Source organism: Amia ocellicauda, chromosome 1 (genome assembly GCF_036373705.1).
Source record: "Amia ocellicauda isolate fAmiCal2 chromosome 1, fAmiCal2.hap1, whole genome shotgun sequence".
In the NCBI taxonomy this organism is placed as follows: Eukaryota; Metazoa; Chordata; class Actinopteri; order Amiiformes; family Amiidae; genus Amia; species Amia ocellicauda.
In genome coordinates, this window is record NC_089850.1 from 57864843 (window position 1) to 57883295 (window position 18453).

Here is an 18453-nt window from a genome sequence, read left to right on the forward strand (position 1 = left end):
AGAGCTGGAAATGAGGAGTTATTTAGTGCAATCTGGTTAGGATTTAATTGAGTAAAACACACAATGAGGCTAGACACAGACAGACAAGTGGCTTTACCTATGGACTCTTTCGTTAGATTAGAAGGCATCCCAGCTGTACTGTTGATCTCCAATGCTATATGTGCAACTAAAACTAAATAAAATGTCAGGGCAATTCTCAAACTTCGTTTTTATGAAAATACAACCACAGACATTTTAACACTTCAAAATGTTGAACACTGAAGAAAGTATCAAACTTGAAAGGTTATTGATTGGTTTCCAAATCAGGGATCAATGTCCACCCGGACTCAGGTCTGCAATGTTTGTCTTAGGCTAGGCTTGCAGTGTTTGTTTATCGTGTATTGATCTCAAACAGCCTCGAGAGACTGCATCACAATTCTTAAAGGGAATGGCTGGTATTCATACTACATTACATACTAATCTTCACACAGATATGACCTGCAACTTGTCATTGTTTTACAGGTACACATATGGGAAGCCAGTATCTGGAAGAGCAAAGATTGAATTATGCCCCATTCCCATACATTATTTTCAGGAAAGTGATTCCATAAACTGCCTGTCTATGTCAGCTGAAGTAAGTAATACAAATAAAAATAAAAATAAAGTACCATCTGAGAATGACCCAGCACCACCTTTCAGAGATTTGTAAGAGCTGAACTTAATTTCCAAACCTGTGTAATGTCTGCTTAATTACTGTGGCAGATAATTGACAATGGTGCTAATCTGCTCCAATACAAAGGCCTATTTGGAACTTTTTTGTATCGCCAAACAGAAGCCTTTAAGTTCTGTTTGTTTGATTGGCACTATGATTGTTCTCTTGGGAGCTTCTCTGGAACAGGTTGTGGCTTATGATGTGGGTGTGTTTGCTGTTGCTCTCCTAGGTGGACAAGACTGGCTGTGTTTCTCACACTTTCAACATCACGTTGTTCAAGGACATATCATTCGATGACCTTGAATTCAAAGCTGAGGTCCAAGAAGATGAAACGGGTAACCCACCTTTAAGAGCCATACACATATTGTCAACCCAGGCCACTTCAGAGGCAGATGTTGTCAGCTGTCTAACTGAAATCAATCTTCTTTCCTTAAAATTGGTGCCGTTATCCTTGCAAGAGGAGGGTGTACAAAGTACTGAAAACAAGGGTGCCAATACTTGTGACTGTCAATTTGTTGACAAATCTGACTGTGCAGGCCAGCACTTAGATTAGCCCTATGCAATTTTACTTCAAAAGCAATGGTGGCAGCAGAAATTCTGCCAACCGGCAAGCAAGCCCTCAGAGAAAATCAGGACAGTTATTGAACACTGTCTGTATTCTGAATTTGCAGGTGTATCAATGAGCAAAACAACTTCCTTAACTTACACCAGAACAATGGGCAAAGTCAGTTTTGTGGACACACCCAAGTTCTATCTGAAGGGAGATGTGTTTGAAGGCAAGGTCAGTGATTTTCTTACTGCGGTCAATCATAAATTAATGTTCTTTAAAGCCGACATTTCAAAGCTGGGGTTAAGCAATGTTCCTGTTCATGACACCGTGAACTGCATTGTTTGTCTGTCTTCCAGGCCATACACAGCACAATTCGATGAAGCAGTCAAAATACAAATGCAGAAGGGAAATAAAACCACATGTAAGCAAGAATCATAAATAATTCCCTTCACCCTTTGTTTTGTCCAGGTCAAGGCGGAGGGGGCAGATTCCTTGCCTTTAGTGAATGAGATGGTCTATGTGCTGGATTCTACATCTAGCCCATTTCAAATCCTGCTGAATGTTACCACTGACAGCAAAGGGATCGCACACTTCTCTCTCAACACGTCCGACTGGACCTCAGAGACCATCAGTCTCAGGGTGAGTACGTCTGTGCTCTGTTCAGCACAATTGGCCCAACAACATTTCAGATATTTTTCTGTTCTGCCGCCTATGTCTGTTGTTTCATAATGTGTTTGCCTCTAACAGTTTGTTGATCTGAGTAGTTATTACATCTCTGCTCCAAACTTCCCCTGTTCACCACCAGAGGTCATAATCACCTGAATACTAAACCTTGTCTCTCACATTCCCCAGCACAATGAGCAATCATCCAATTAACATTCATCAGCACCAAGTGCACTTACATTATCAAAACCCTGCTCCCATTGGACCAACACTACACATCCCTGTCCCCTGCTTCCCTCTGCTCTGCATTTAAACCCCCTGTTACTACAATCCAATGCTCAGTCTGGTTTCTTTCTACTGGCATTTCAAAGTGTTAGTCCCTCCCAGGCATGTGCACAGACAGACCCCAGGTGGTGCTTGAGACCCTGCCCTTTATCCCTTAGATTCAAAAAGTACCCTTTAGCTAGTTAGCTAACATTAAACGTGTTAATGTTACTTTGATGAGTTTAGCATGGAAATATATAATGTAAATGCAATGTAATTTATGTTGGCAACATTGTGTGTTAGCAGGGTTATAGGCAAATGTTCTATTTCAAATTAAACCTTCTGGTTAATATATGTGAATGTATTAAGTTTAGTGGCTTATGTGCCAGATTCACTTTACACATACAATATTATGTGAACTGTAATGTTTTAATCTTCATTTCATAAAAGTATGATGTTCTTCATTAATATGAAATCAGTCCTCTTATTTCTGTGTTAACATTGGCCATCTGGGTTTATAGTTTACAAAAACTATTTTCTATATTTACATTAGTTATTGTTTATAACCTATATAAGTATTGTGATTAGATGGCCGTAGTGGTAGCTTGGGGCAGCCACTTTTCCCCAAACTCAGTAACCTCAAACAAAATAAAGATAAACTCAAACAAAACAAAACCTTCTTGAACTATTTTACTGCTAAACACTCCTCCAACCACTATTTCAACTCCACACATCCTTCCTTCCTATACTATCCCAAACACTGGTCTTTTATAGATGGCCAACTTCCAGTCATGGGTCAGAGGGCAACTGCCATAGTGCAGTTATCCAAACTTCTAGAATGCCTGGTTCAGAGCTCTGACCAGGACAGAGAACAGCACCACCTCCCTGTAGTGGTCACACGATGTAACTACATAGCCACGTCACCCATATACCATAGCACCCAAACACAAGACTAACCCTGCGATACAGTCAGTGTACCCCCACTGTACCCCAACTGTATCTAACTCTTACAACAGAAGTAGTACTATCTGCTATCTATCTGTCATACAGTATGCAATTCATACTCATTACCATTAGCATTAATTACCATTAATGCGAGTTAAGCTCTCTGTTTGCACAGTGTTTATTTCTGATGTCAGAAGTGATTTGGCACAAGGGCTGACATGTCTGCATTCTATATGAACATGTAGGTCTGGGATATGAGATTAGCCTACAGGACCTACACTTGGAGCTCTATACAGTGTACTTATACTTAGATAATTTTACTTCCCTGTAAAGTGTTTACAGTGAGGGTCATATGCTTTTTAAAACTCAACTCTTCAAAATGTAATTTTAAGCATAACATCACATTATTTAGTTTGTCGTATCAATCTAGCCTTGCCTAAAGCTAACTTTGATTGCATATATTGTTACACTCTTTAGAAATGAGCAGACAAGGCTCACCACCTCACCCACTCGCTCTTGGATCTTGCCAGGGCCCACCCATTCACTGTCCAGTTCGGGACACCAGCCCTTGCGCCTCCTGGGCGCATAAATCCAGACATGCTCTCCTGCTTCAAAGTCTCTTCCTTGTCCTCTGACGTCATAATATCGCTTCATTCTGACCCCAGCTGCTTGAAGCTGCTCCCGGGCATACTGGTGCGCAGTCTCCAAGCGGTCTTGTAAGCGTTGAGTATACTCGGGACCAGCGCATTCAGAGGAGGGGACTGTTGCGCGGCCAAACAGCAGCTGGGCCAGGGTGCAGCATAAGCATGGCTGGGGTGCGGTTTGTGCCCTCCTGGACTGCGCTCCGGGCAGCCATGCGGACCACAGGCAAGTGGGCATCCCAGTCCTGCTGGTGCTCGGAGGTCACAATAGCATGCTGTGCTGACAGCGTGCGGTTAAACCGAGGGGTAGTGACGAGGGGTAGTGTGTGTCTTCCTGACCCCCAACAGTTTACATAGTGCCTCTATTACTCGGGATTCGAAGTTGTGCACCTGGTCAGAATGTAATTCCAGGGGGGCTCCGAAGAGTGCAAAGAATCCTTCCAGGAGTGCATCAGCAAGGGTCTTGACCACCCCGAAATGCCCGGTCCCCACTGCCCCATGGTTAGTTGAAGCACTAGTTCCTTCAATTCCTGGGGCACAATGACCTGCCAGTGGTCGACTCTCCCAGCTGGATCACGCCACCATTTCTGAACGACCCCATCCTTCAGCTCCAGGTAGTTCCATAAGGGCCAGAGTCCCTTGGTGGCTTCAGACTGGTCAGCAATGTGTTCCCATGATGGCCGTTGGCCCTGTTGTAGCCAGCTGAAGGGTCCCTCTCCTGAGCTGCGTGCCAATCCTCCGAGGGGACTTCCTGGCAGCTGAGTTCCTCCTCCTGCAGCTCTCCCTCCATGCCATATCTTTTACTGCAGTGGGTACAGTTGGTAGGATGGCAAGGATGACGGGATAGGGCGCCAGCTTTGGTGTGATGCTCAACGGCCCTGTGCTGCACTGTGAAGTTGAAAGACTGAAGCTGCTCCAGTCACCGGGATAACTGTCCCTTGGGCTCCTTAAAGTTCATCAGCCAGCCAGGAGAGAAGCATGATTGGTACGGAAGGTAAAGTGGAGGCCGCTGTTGTAACGGCGGAAGTGACTGGTGGTGGCCACCACAACTAGTAATTCCTGTCTGGTCACACAATAGCGGCGCTCAGATTTACTGAAAGACCAGCTATAGTACGCAATGACCTGGTCACCTTCGGTGTCCACGATGAAGGGCAGCTGAATGTCAGTAGCAGTTAAGATAGAGGCCCTGGTAAGCAATCCCCGCAGCTTGTCAAATGAATTTTGGCATGACTGTCCCCATTCATACAGCACACCTTTCCTCAGCAACTCATGAAGTGGGGCAGCAATAGTGCCAAATTGTGTCACAAAGCGCCTGTAATAGGAAGCCAGTCCCCAAAAATTATTTAGCTGTCTAATATCCGCAGGAACAGGCTAGCTTTTTACAGCGTTGATTTTCTCTGGGTCAGTTGTAATGCAATATTTCCCCACACGGTGGCCTAGGAATGCTACCTCCCTACGCATTAAGCAGCACTTGTCTGGATGTAATTTAAGTCCTGCTTCATTAACCTCTGAAAGACCCGGCGCAAATTTTCAAGTGCTTAATCAAAAGAAGGGGCATGCACGAGTAAGTTATCTAAATACACTAAACAACCTGTAGGGGGCACTTCACTAAGAACCCTCTCCATCAGCCTTTTGAACGTGGCAGGTGCATTACATAATCTGAAAGGAATTACTTTAAACTGCCAGAGGCCCTTACCCATGGAAAATGATATTTTTGGATGTGCTTCTGGAGCTAGTTCCACCTTCCAATAACCACTTTGCAGATCCAAGGAGCTGAACCAGAAGGAGCCGGCGATGAGATCGAGGGACTTGTCAATGCGTGGGAAGGGGTAGGAATCTTTGCGCGTCACCGCATTCAGATGCTGGTAGTCCACACAAAAGCACCAGCCCCCACTTTTCTTGGGCACTAACACAACGCAGGCAGCCCAGAGACTTGCAGACGGCTCAATGAACCCGGCTGCTTGCATCTCTGCGATTATCCCATCCACGATTGCCTGTCTTGTGAGGGCTAAACGACGTGGATGGAGCTTGATGGGGGGCGTATCACTGGTATGGATTTTGTGCTTCACCAGGGGAGTGCGGCCCGCATCTTCGGGTTTACTAGTGAAACTATCTGAGAATTCGTGATCAGTGCCCACAGTCTGTCCTTTTGCTATGGAGTCAATCCCTTTGCGCTCTGATCGAACACTGCTTTGATCACCTAGGTATCAGAGGGCTTGGACTGGGCGGGGGAGGAGCTGTTTCGCTCTGCTGCTGCTGAACCACTGGTGATTTGTTTTGATATTGCAAATACACTCTCACTTCCGGTAACTCCAGGGGAAGCCCTAGGCCTCCCGGGAAATGTAGTTCCTTCTCCTCCAAGTCCATGGTCACCCCCGTTTTTTTAAGAAAGTCTAATCCTATAATCACCAGGTCTTGTATCGGGGCAACCCATACTTCATGCCTAATCATTACAGTTCCAATTTTAATTACCATCTGCCCTCTCCCTTGCATCGGTTTTAACTCACCGGTTACAGTTTTCAGCTGAACCGATGTAGGTTTCACCAGGGTCTGGGCGCTGACACGTGAGCCCTCCCCCGTTTCCCGACATCTGCAGTGTAGATGTAGATTCAGCCCGTCGATCAAGTTTCTGACAATTAGCCCTTAAATTCCCCGTCTTTCTGCAGCGCCCACAAACCCTGTCTCTCTGGGGTGGCTGTGTGTCCAAGCGGCAGCTGCTTGCGGTGACGTCGTTCTCTTTGTCCGATGGCTCCCTTTGGTCTGTACCGAGCACCTGCACTGGTCGGTGGGCACCCCGAGGCCGACTCGGTTCCTCTTTGCCCAAAACATCTTCGACCATCATTGCCTGGCTCAGGGCTTCATCTATGGAGCTTGGCTCTGCCAGGCATACTTGCTGCCATAACTGTATGGGACGCAAGCTCCGTAGAAAGGCATTCAACTCCTGGCGCTTGATGGCTTCAATAGAGAGATCTTTAAACACTCTTTGAGCTAAGTAAGTAATATCTGCTGCTAGTGTAGCGATGAGTGCCGTCCCATCAGTCCTTTGCTCCCGGATCAGGTCTCGCACTGCCTGCACAGCAGAGCCCTCCAGATTCGTGGCCAGATTTACAGCCTTCTTTTCATTGCTCCAGCGATTGGCTTGGGCTACGATCTCAAATTTAATCTGGAACGCTTCCCAGTCTGTTGAGCCATCAAAGTGCCGGGGTTGCCGGGTGGGGGTAGTTGTGAACAGGGGTGTATTGCGCCGTCTCTCGGGCGAGCCCAGTCTGTAATGGACTGGCAGCAGGGTTTCTTTCTCTCTCCATTGCTCCGCCTGACAGCTGCCGCGGTGGGGGTGCATATCCTGGGTGGCTCGGCTCTGTTTCTACCCACCTCATTGGTATTTGGAAGGCAAACATCCGTTCTGCCCCTCCGCGTTCTTCCAAATAGGCCATCCCGCCCGCCTAATGTTGCTGCCACTCAACAGTCAAGCCCCTCGTGGTCTGGGTCTCCCTTCCTGGGCCCAGTAGCATCCCTTCCTCAGTCTCGTTTATCCCAGCCCACCTTCGCTCCAACTTATTGTCATTCTTCCTCGTTGTCATGTTCTGATAAGGCTCTCTTGTAGTTCTCTCTTCGTCCCCTCCTGTTCCGGTCTGTGGGGATTTCTTTCGGCGTACAGCTGCAGACCCCTCGCCCCAGTAAGAAGTCAGAGTTGTGCATGTTTCCATCGCATCCCACTTCTCACATCAGTGTTATACTCTTTAGAAATGAGCAATCGAGGGTAGAGTTAAGGAGGTTTTATTTTAATAACTCGTGACTGCAGCTACGAAGAATAGGGAAAATGAACAAGAGCAGCGTACTGTAAGCCCGGCTCACGGCTTCTGGAACAGAGAGAGCACTGCTGCTGCCTGGGATTTTTATATCAGACTCAACAATGTAACAGACTGGGGTCACTGACATGGAAGGGAACACTCAGACAGGATGGGCAACAAACACAACACAAGCACAGTCTCTGCCAGCCTAGGGTTCAAGTTGGACAGTCTCTTTTGCCAGTTCCTAACAATATATATATATATATATATATATATATATATAGTGAATTATTGTAAAAATAATATACAAGTTATTAAAACATATAATTAATTAAACCTGTCCAATTGTAAGAATAACATGCTGATTTACAGTTGCCTATCCTGATTAACGACCTCAAAACTACTAGCTATCCATTTATTAACGCAATTCTTAGAAACATACCAGGACCCGTTCCTCGCAGCTGCTAACCGAGTTAACCAGATAACTTTCAGGATAATTTGACAGAAGTGTCTTTTTCCGTTCCTCAAACCAAGTTTAAAGTCCAGCTGAGTAAATTACCATAGGTAATGACTAGCCTGAATCAGTTAAACCAGGTAGGAGGAATGGGGCCCAGGACATATTTGTTTCCTCCCTCCTCTTCATTTTTTCTCCCACCTTATTTTATAAATGAGAAAGACGATTGGCCGCATACAAAATGACTGACAAGTATCTTCTCGCATCAAAAATAACTGACAGATATATTCTGCAGATGATTGGCGGCATAAAAAGTGATTGACAAGCTTTTCCAGTAAAGTGATTGGCTGCATACAAAATGATTGACAGTTACTCCTCCCACATTCCAATGTCTCCGGGTCTGCAGCAATACATACTTGCTCCCTCCGGTCCACACTTCGCCAAGACAGGGTGCCCATTTTTGGATTGAGTCCCTGCCCCTCAAAAAATCTGTGCACAGTACTTGTCCCTCCTGTGATCCTGTGTTCCTGACCTTTGCTAGTTCTTCCATACTCTAACCTCTGGTTTGCTCTCTGACTTCTTGTTCGTCCGACCGACCAACCCTTTGCCTGAATACCCAGCTACACCTCTTGCCTTGTCTCCATTGGTCTGTTTGCCTTCCCTTTGAACTGGACTGTTAACTACCTGCTTCGTCCCGCACTTGAGTTCTCCACATCCCTGTCTGTTTGTCTAGACTGTCATTACAGCAGTTTTCAAGAAACTATTTCCAAACCAAGACTTGTTTTCATTCCCTTCTGGAGTGGTTTAGTGTTTTTGTAATACTAAATAAACCTTTTTTTTTTACACATACATTTCTATAGAAGGTGTGCAGCAAGATTTGTTTTATTTTACATAACTACCATGTGCTTTGTCAAGTTTACATATCAGGTTTTAATATGTTGTTACCTTATTGTACATGCATGGAGTTAGAGTCTGTATCTCGAGTCTTTATCCAACTGCTAGCTATGCACTGGGAGTATTATTGCATTCTTGAAAAAATGAGAACAGTGAGAAATAATTCTCTGTTCAACACACAGAATTTCAATGTAAATTGATGTCATGTTCTTTTTTTAAGTTAATACTTTCTATTTAGATAGAGAACATGAACAAAGTGAGACAACCAAATGAATACTGTAGAATTATTAGCACAGAATATCATCTAGTAAGAGTACCATTGTTAAGTGACCACAAAATATTAATTGATCAACAAAAAAACTAAAAATCGAATTTGAATAGATTTTAATAAATCATCCAGCACACCACTAGTTTTAAAATATTTGTGATGGAAAGAGACCTATAAAGACCACAGGGCCAGGAATTGGCAGGACTGAGCTAATACAGAAACTCAGACCTGGCAGAGTCACACTGTCTCATGGTGTGTCTCTCCTGATGTGGCACAGAGTCATGTATCCTGAGTCGCCATCATCCCTACAACACAGAGCCATGCAATATCTTCAAACCAGGAGAGGATCTCTCAGTGCTCAAATACCCTAAAAGAAACTAATCCATGGAATAGTCCCAATTTAGCAAATCCAATTAAAGATGTCAAGACTTAAGATGTTACAGTTAGTACCGAGAACACATCTGTAAGAGTAACATGAAACAAATGATGGACAGGTAAGACGATCAAGGGATCATTCACGCTCTATTCTCTACAGGCCAGCTTCCAGAAGGTTGAGAGACCAAGATGGGATTCCCCACATGGTCCACATTATGAAAGCGAGACCTACATGGTCTCCCAGGTTGAGAAGCCACATGGCAGCTACCTCTCCATCGAGGGCACTGACACAAGCCTCCCATGTGGGGAGGAAGCTTTAATCAGCATCAACTATGCTGTGACTGAGGTGGACCTACAGACTGACAAGAGATCTCTTGATCTGTTCATCCTGGTGAGTTCCTTGTGTGCAAAATAAAACCTGAAAAAACAAATACATGAAGAGGAGACACACACATACACACACATAGTCATTGTGTTCTCAAGCTATAACAGATTAATCCACAGAAGGAAGAAAGTGAGGGAGAGGGAGACAAGTTAGCAAGTGACCAAATATACACCTGAATCTAGTGTAAAATCAACAACATGCATTTGGTGGCTGACAGGTGCACTAACTTCCGAACATCAGGATTGAAAACAAACAGGTATACATGACAAGGCTGTGCTTGGTTTTCCAATGTTATGATATAATTTAGCCATGGCACCCACTGTGTAAATCTAATCAAACACAGCATGGACAGATATAACTGGGGGTGGGGGGGCTGTATTATTTAAATTATATATTTATTATAATTCTGGAAAACCATTCTGAATCTATCACATTAAACACGCAAAAGCTACTGGCAAAACACTGATAGCTGTAGCACTACATCGCTGCAGTGAGAGATATCACTATCAACATGTTTCTACAGGGGCACAAATTGATTGTACCAGCAGGCATCTCTATTGCAATGCTCTCCCACACACTGGAAGGCATTTCTGCACATTTCCAGTCTTGTTTTTCTAGTCTTGTATGGCAGAGTGCATTGTAGTTCAGTATATGGTTAGAATCAGATAATTTACTTGCACTCACTTTAGCAGGTCTTATGCTATATTAATTTGCTGAAACTCGGCAGATTCCGCTCTATCTTTCTTCCAGATTCTAGCCAAAGGGGCCATTTCTTTGTATGAGCACATGAAGGTGGATCTTCCCGAACATTCATGTGAGTTTAATGATAAACTCTTGGTACTCAGAGTTTCGGTTTAGTTTCAGAGCCTGTCTCTCTCCGTGTCAGTTTTTCAGTGATAACTAAAAGAATTGTCTAGGTAAAGTGACAAACACAGTTTCTATCCTGACGTTCACCATGTTGTATATCTATACTGTACATTATTGTAGTAGAGTGTAGTACTAAGAGCACCTCTTGTCTGATACATTCTGGAGGTGACTGGGCTGACTGAGGTTAATATGCAAAACTATACTATGTGGTTCAGTTCAAGTCTACCTTCCCCAGTTGATTTATGAACTGGATTATGATTTATTATGTGAAAAACAATATCAAAAATATTAATTCACATTGGTTGTAGTATTTCAGAGTAACATAGAGCAGCACAGCAGATGGGTTAAGATTACAGCTGGTTGGTCAAGGGAGCTCAGTAACACTTTGCAGTGTTCAAATCAGATCCTACCTGACTTGGTGCATCTTGCCATTGCAGTGAAATTAGGCAGGGTTCCCTTCAGGCTTCCTGTGGATTACACACTGGCTCCCATTGCCCAGATGCTGGTCTATACTGTGCTGCCAGGAGAGAAAGTCATAGCAGACAGCTTCAACTTCCAAGTGGAGAAGTGTTTGCCCAGTGAGGTAAGCTCTGCTCTTAGTGACCCCAGTGTGTGTGGGTGTTTCACACTGCCTGTACGGTGTGTGTGGATCTGTCCCAGTGTCCCTGCCAGCTCTGTGTGGAGACGTTTCTCACTCTCTCTCTCACTCTCAGGTGTCCCTCAAGTTCTCGTCCCCCGAGGCGCTCCCTGGAGGTCAGAGTGCCGTGACTCTCAGCTCTCAGCCCGGCTCTCTGTGCTCCCTCAAGGCCATCGATCAGAGTGTGCTGCTGCTGGACAGGAAGAATGAACTGACCATTGACTTGGTACAACACAGTCGGCACCGTTTGTTAAATAAGCTCCTCTGTTAATGGGCTACAGATCACCAGAGACGATAAACACTCTCTCTCTGTTATCTGCTCTGACCCAGGAAGCAGAACAGCTCAACTCCCAAGAAATATCTATGCAAGCAAACAAGCAAACAATAAAAAAGTATTCTAATGATAATAATGCAGGGTATCTGTTCCAACCATTGTAGTTTGTGTGTGTTATTGAGTCACTGACATAAAAAATATACAAAAAATATACATTCTGGAGGTTATGACCTCACAGAGTGTCAAGCGTTGTGCTGCCTTAACTGTCTCTTCCTCAATACCTAGATCTACAAACTGCTGCCTGTCCAGAAGGGTGAAAGATTCCCTTATTCCTTAGAAGACCCCCGCAGCTGTGTGCTAGTGAGACAAAGAAGGTCATACTTCAGTAATCGAGAGAATCAACCAAAGGATGCTTATACGATTTTTAAGGTAGAAAATCAATGTTTGTTTAAAGATATTCCCAAAAATTACCTCTATTGCTATAGGATCTTCCTGTAAATAAGATGTGCAGACTTAACATTCAAAACATTTTAATAGAAACAATCAAAACTTTAGGTAGATGATTATGTTAGGAAAGCATGTAAAAATTTGGGTATTTGAACTTTTTGAAAACCTAAAAGTTGGGTGTTTATTTGTTTTATTGGTGTATACTTCCATTGCCTTAGCCCTGTTAAAGCAGGTCACAAATTTATGATGTCACAGTGTGCCAGAGGGAGTGATGTCACAGGGTCAGGAGCTCTGGAACCAATTGGCAGATCTTGTCCTCAGTACATTGTTGAAAAGGCTTGTAAATCCAGAACCTTAAATAAAGAAGTTATGATGGCATTTTGGAAGAGGAACACATTTCTCACATACTGTCATCTACAGGAACAGGGCCTCAAGATTGTGTCCAATTCATGGGTGCGGGAGCCGGAGTGCCTTCATTTCAGGGGAAGGGAATACTATCAAGGGTCTGATAGATATTGTAAGATTTGACTGATATTTTTCTTACCCCTTTGACTTCATAGTGAATAATAGTGAATATGTCATATAGGTAAGCTGCAAGGTGATAATTTGTGGTATATTGCAGCCCTTGTATCATTGTTTAGGTTAGTGTTGCCTGTTTTCATTTTGTTACCTTTTAAAATAATTCTTAAAAATACATTTCAATATAACATATGCAAATGGTGCTTTTCAGTTAAATTGCTGTTTTTTCTGTGCCTGTTTGTGCTACAAGATGCACTAGCTGGGACTGGTTGATATTATGCAAACTCAAATTGAAAGTATACAACAAAACAAATTGTTTAATTGATAAATGGGCATAAATCAGTAAAAGATGGCTTCCTTTTATAATCAATAAATTTCTAGGGAATGCTCTGCAGCTTTATATGCTGAACAGCTGAGTTTGAATCTGAGACTAATTCAGTTGTCATCAATTCTATGCATAGTCTACAGTTCAGACTATGGAGATGCAATGATGGAGAGAGTAAGCCTTGGGAGAAGACCGAAGAAGACAATTCGAACATTCTTCCCTGAGACATGGATCTGGGATTTGGTCCCAGTAGGGTAAGTGCCATTCAGATGGATGGATGTCCTCCTATGAGCACACTGTTACCTGCTCTAGAAATGGGGCTTGTTGTAGTTTTAGTGCTGGCCAATGGTCCTCTTCAAGGCTTTCAGGCATGACGTTGGCCTAGAGCAAGACTCATGCAGACTTGTAAAAAGATACATATTTCTTAGATACTGTGGATTCACATCCTTATTAAACTCAAAGCATTTCCTTAAATGAAGGATTTAAAAAACAACATTCTTTCTCTTTTTGCCTGACACCATTCACTAATCAATAAGGGTAAACAGAATTACAGGTCAGGGAAAAGGAATGAGGCCATCCCAACATACCCAACCATACTGACACTCAGCTAACTATGTCCCACCCCCAGTCTAGTCCAATCCACAGTCAGACAGCAGCATTACCTGGATGAGAACTACAAACCTTTAGGCCAACTTTGACTACTGTATCTCAGTTCTGTTTGGGTTGCCTATATTGTTCTTGTGTCTTCTGTGCAGGGCTTCTGGGTCAGTAGAGCTTCCTGTCACTGTCCCTGACACTATCACCACATGGGAGGCCAGTGCCTTCTGCCTGGCCCCCACAGGACTGGGCCTGGCCCCCCCGGCCTTGCTCACTGCTTTCCAGCCCTTCTTTTTGGAGCTCACCCTGCCCTACTCCGTCATCAGGGGGGAGCAGTTTGAACTGAGGGCCACCGTCTTCAACTACCTCTCCAAGTGCATCATGGTAAGAGTTGTCCTGTCCCATTTCCTTGAACAAATGTTGCACGAGAACAAGAAGCTTTTAAAATCCAGTTCCCTTTGCCAGCTGGTGTCAGTGGGAAGCACCACAGTTAAAGATTGCAACGCAGTCTGTGTGAGTGTGCGGTTTGATTAAGTGCTCTCCTTTGCCAATAGGTGAATGTGACTCCGGCCAAGTCCTCAGACTACACTCTGGAGTCCTGCAAAGGGTGTGAGTACACTTCCTGTCTGTGTGCCAGCGAAGCAAAAACCTTCCACTGGACTCTGGTGCCTTCAGCCCTTGGTGAGTTACGTCTCCCAAACTAGGTTGTCTGGGACTGTTCACAACAGACTACCAAGACTAGACATCAGAATACAGAGAACCATGTGTTAATTGTGTACATATGGTACTAACGCTGGCTCTGATCCCACGCAGCAACACGCTTATTCATATTTAGTGGTCTAGAGAAGAGTGGGATACACTGTTTATGGGGGAGTCTTAGGACACTGCCAGTGATCAGTTAACGGTAGCCCACTTGTTGAACATTGTTTATGTTCAGTCACAGCAGAGTTGTGCAACCCAGCATGTCTCAAACTAAGGTAGCTATTGAGTTTCATCTCTGTATGCCCTCTGCTCTGGAAAGTGGTGAGTCTGTTTTCCCCTCTACAAACCTTATATAAAGCAAAACTTCCACATCTGTGTGATCTCATTCCTTGACAGGAACCTGCTGAAAATCAAGTTACTGAGGCAGTAAAGCTCTGTTGCTCTCACTCTCTGTCTAGGATCGGTGAACATATCAGTGAGTGCAGAAGCGATACACACCGAGACCATCTGTGACAATGAGCTGGTGACTGTGCCTGAACAAGGCCACATTGACACCGTCATTCGCCCTCTGCTGGTAGAGGTGAGGAACTGCAGTTTGCTTTGATCCTGTCTACTACTTCTTTCAACAAAGACCCTTTAGATATTCCTATTGACGCCTTGTGATCAACATTTATTCCTGTTGCTCGGGTGTCCCTGTTGATTTATCACCCCCATTACCAGTGTTCGAATTGGATTAGAGTTTATGGGGGGTCCCTAAATCCTGGTGGGGGTTGGGGGGTTGCGAAAACAGAAAAAAGTTTTATCTTCTTCATAATGACATTATCCTTCATGAGAAAACTATGAGCATAAATGCATTAATAAATCTCTTATAATCTCTCTTTAAAATAACAACCATTACAGTGATAACCATACATAAACCAAACAACCTATGTTTTTGTTTTTAATGTTTTTAGATCTCACAGTGATAAAATAAGGCAGATATGGTTTAGGCGACAATAACAAAAAAAAAGTTGGTAAAACATTTATTTACAGAGTGCAAACAGATGACATGCAAATAGGCTGACATTAAATTAAAGATTAGGGTCTAACTGTCTAAGCATTATTACACTTAGCTGGTGAAAACTCGACAAGGTCCGAGGTCCAGACCACAGCGACCGAGTAAACTGTATGCATATGATCACTTTTATACTTTTTGATTTTGTTTTTCTGTTTTTTTTGTTTGTTTTTTATAAGACGAAACTACATAGGCTACTTAGTGGTTAACATGCTTAATCCCTTCCCCATTATTGTATGGAATAATAACAGTAAACTTATTATTATTATTATTATTATTATTATTATTATTATTATTATTATTATTATTATTATTATTATTTTCATCATCATTATAACAGTAGGGCTAATAATTATAATAGTAATATTATATGTTTATGATTATTATAATTGTAGTTTGGATATGTGCAAGTCGACAACATAGTTTACAGTAAACAGATTTTAGACGGTGTCCAAGAAAACAAAAAACAAAAAACAAAAAGCTATTATTGCCTGCACTCACATACTCACCTTCTCCATACTCTTCTCTTCCCATCATTCTGAGACAAAGACCAACTTGTACCAGAATGATGGGAAGAGAACAGTATGGAGAAGGGAAGGAACTGCTCATGTATAGCTGCCAAGGGAACTAGTATTTATTGATGATGGGGGCTGCTGAAAAAAACAGCAGGATGAATTCTGAAGTGTTTAGGGCTATATTATCTGCTCAGATTAAGCCAAATGCTTCAAAACTCATTGGACAATGACCCGAAGCATACTGCGAAAGCAACCAAGACTTTTTAAGGTAAAGAATTGGAATGTTCTGCAATGGCCAAGTCAATCACTTTTACCTGAATCCAATTGAGCAGCATTTCACTTGCTGGCAAAACTGAAGGCAAAACACCCCAAGAACAAGCAGGAACTAAAGACAGCTGCAGTGCAGGCCTGGCAGAGCGTCACCAGGGAAGAAACCCAGCATCTGGTGATGTCTATGGGTTCCAGACTTCAGGCAGTCATTGACTGCAAAGGATTTGCAACCAAGTATTGAAATTCACAATTTAATTCACGATTATGTTAGTTTGTCCAATTACTTTTGAGCCCCTAAAATTGGAGGGAACCACATATAAAAATGGGTGTAATTCCTACACTGTTGTAACGACCCTCAAATTAAAGATGAAATTCTACACTTAAAGCACATATTGATTGTGGTGGCGTATAGAGCCAAAATGATGAGAATTTTGTCACATGGACCTATTTATGGACCTAACTGTATTTTTATTAGTTAACAACTTAAACTAGAAAGATATCTCTGTAATTAGAAATAATCTGTCAGCCACATCCTCTTGCTGCCTTCTTTCCATGATACTGCTACTTCACACTAGAGCAAGTAAGAAGACAACTTTTTCTGTATTTGTACATTTTCTGAAGAAACAGCAAGATGGTGTTGTGGTAGACTAGCTAATTTACCACAGCACTTGATGCTGCTTACTCACACAAGCTAACGTTACAGTAGCTAACTTCTGTCATCCTTCTTAGCCAGGTAAAAGTATTAAATCGATCGATATGACTTCAAACTTAATGTAGTCACTTATTGTAACAAATGTGCTAGTTAATATCATCACCAGTCTAGTGTTTTACAATCAGTCTCTAATGTTACTTCGCCCGATGCAACCTACCAGCAGCATGTCTCACAACGATTGAAAGAATTGTGCTTGTGCTCAGTTCAAGCAAGTGCGCGGCTCCTTGCGGCTCGCTCACGCTCATCTCTGGGCATGCATGACACGCACATCTTGGAAAGAGAAAGAACATAAGAAAGAAAGAAATGAAAGAATGCAATCCCTTTTCAGTGTGCCTTATCGTTGGAGGGCTCAGCAAAGATTTGTACTGGTTGTAGCCTCATTCAATTTTGGCTAAATATATTTTAAGCTAAAATGTATTGCAATCTTTTTTTCTCCCTGACCAAGGAGGCTGCCAGAGCCCGGCTCCAGTGAACTCTGGCACAATTTTAACCCCTGTTTAAAGGCATCATCCAGATACTGTTATTTCTGAAATACTGCACAGTTATAACAGAGTCTCTTCTCTCATCTGCAGCCTGAAGGGATGCAAAAGACCATCAGCCACAACTGGCTACTGTGTCCAAAAGGTCAGTCTCCATATCTTTTTTTTTTAGCTTCCTCCTGGTCCCTCTGTCTGAAATATAATGGAAATATATGAATGTATTTAAATATACATTGGAAATATAATGTGTATACAGGTAGACTTTAAAAACAAGGAAATGGCTCCATCAGATACAGGAGCCATTGATCAAGCATACCCAAACCCAATACATTAGAATGCAGCAGTGATAGAAGCTAAGAAGGACTATAACTACTTCACAAAGGTCCATGTGATTTATTCTGTTACTTATGTCCTCGTGCAATAGCTTCAGAAGGCAGGAGTGACGTAAATTAATCAAACCCTCTCCAATTGACAAGACATTAGAAGGGATGTTTTGCAGACTGGCTCAACTGACTTAATATTGCTGTTCAAAACATATTGGCCTACAACATAACAAATCAAGAAATTAGGAAAAGAAAGAGAGAGGTTATAATGGATCACTAGGGAGGGAAAGCCATAAGGTCATTCACTTACAGGAAAATGCACATTACTCCTTTCCTCTTTTTTTTCCTGCTGCTGTTCCATTGTGAATTTAACAATGTCCCTGTAATTAGGATGCAGAAACGTCTAAATGACAGTTAAGTAAGACTTGATAGCAAGTTGTGAGAAGTAGCGTTAGGAAAATAAACACCCTAATGCAGGTTTGTAGTTGCTGATCTATTCTTTGTGCTTCCAGGCAGCGTAGTAAAGGAGGAGGTCCAGCTGCAGCTCCCAGAAGTCATTGTGGAGGGATCTGCCCGAGCCTCCATCTCTGTTTTGGGTAAAATCCGCAGGCACCGTATAGCTACACTCACTCACTGGCTCTAAATGAATGTCTAGTGAGAAGCACTCTGGTATTTATTAAATGACTTTGTTAAATTGGCTTTTAATTGTAAGTTCATGAATTGCAATACATACATAAAAATATTTTTAAAATACATGAAATAAATACACACATACGTAAAAATCCTGAATCGGCTTCATAACTACACAGAA

General features: G+C 42.9%; 1 protein-coding gene across 2 annotated transcripts in view; it reads left to right on the forward strand.

Moving 5' to 3' along the window:
• LOC136754621 (alpha-2-macroglobulin) overlaps nt 1–18453 on the forward strand; it is a 49180-nt gene that overhangs the window by 6129 nt on the left and 24598 nt on the right. For both annotated transcript variants that reach the window (XM_066710620.1, XM_066710630.1), the window contains exons 8-23: nt 502–613; nt 921–1026; nt 1363–1472; nt 1710–1880; nt 9697–9927; nt 10672–10735; nt 11226–11371; nt 11502–11651; nt 11985–12128; nt 12567–12663; nt 13127–13244; nt 13746–13971; nt 14142–14268; nt 14748–14869; nt 17413–17464; nt 18155–18238. In XM_066710620.1, the coding sequence (XP_066566717.1) occupies nt 502–613; nt 921–1026; nt 1363–1472; nt 1710–1880; nt 9697–9927; nt 10672–10735; nt 11226–11371; nt 11502–11651; nt 11985–12128; nt 12567–12663; nt 13127–13244; nt 13746–13971; nt 14142–14268; nt 14748–14869; nt 17413–17464; nt 18155–18238 (2060 nt within the window). The remainder of the gene's footprint in view (nt 1–501; nt 614–920; nt 1027–1362; nt 1473–1709; nt 1881–9696; nt 9928–10671; nt 10736–11225; nt 11372–11501; nt 11652–11984; nt 12129–12566; nt 12664–13126; nt 13245–13745; nt 13972–14141; nt 14269–14747; nt 14870–17412; nt 17465–18154; nt 18239–18453) is intronic.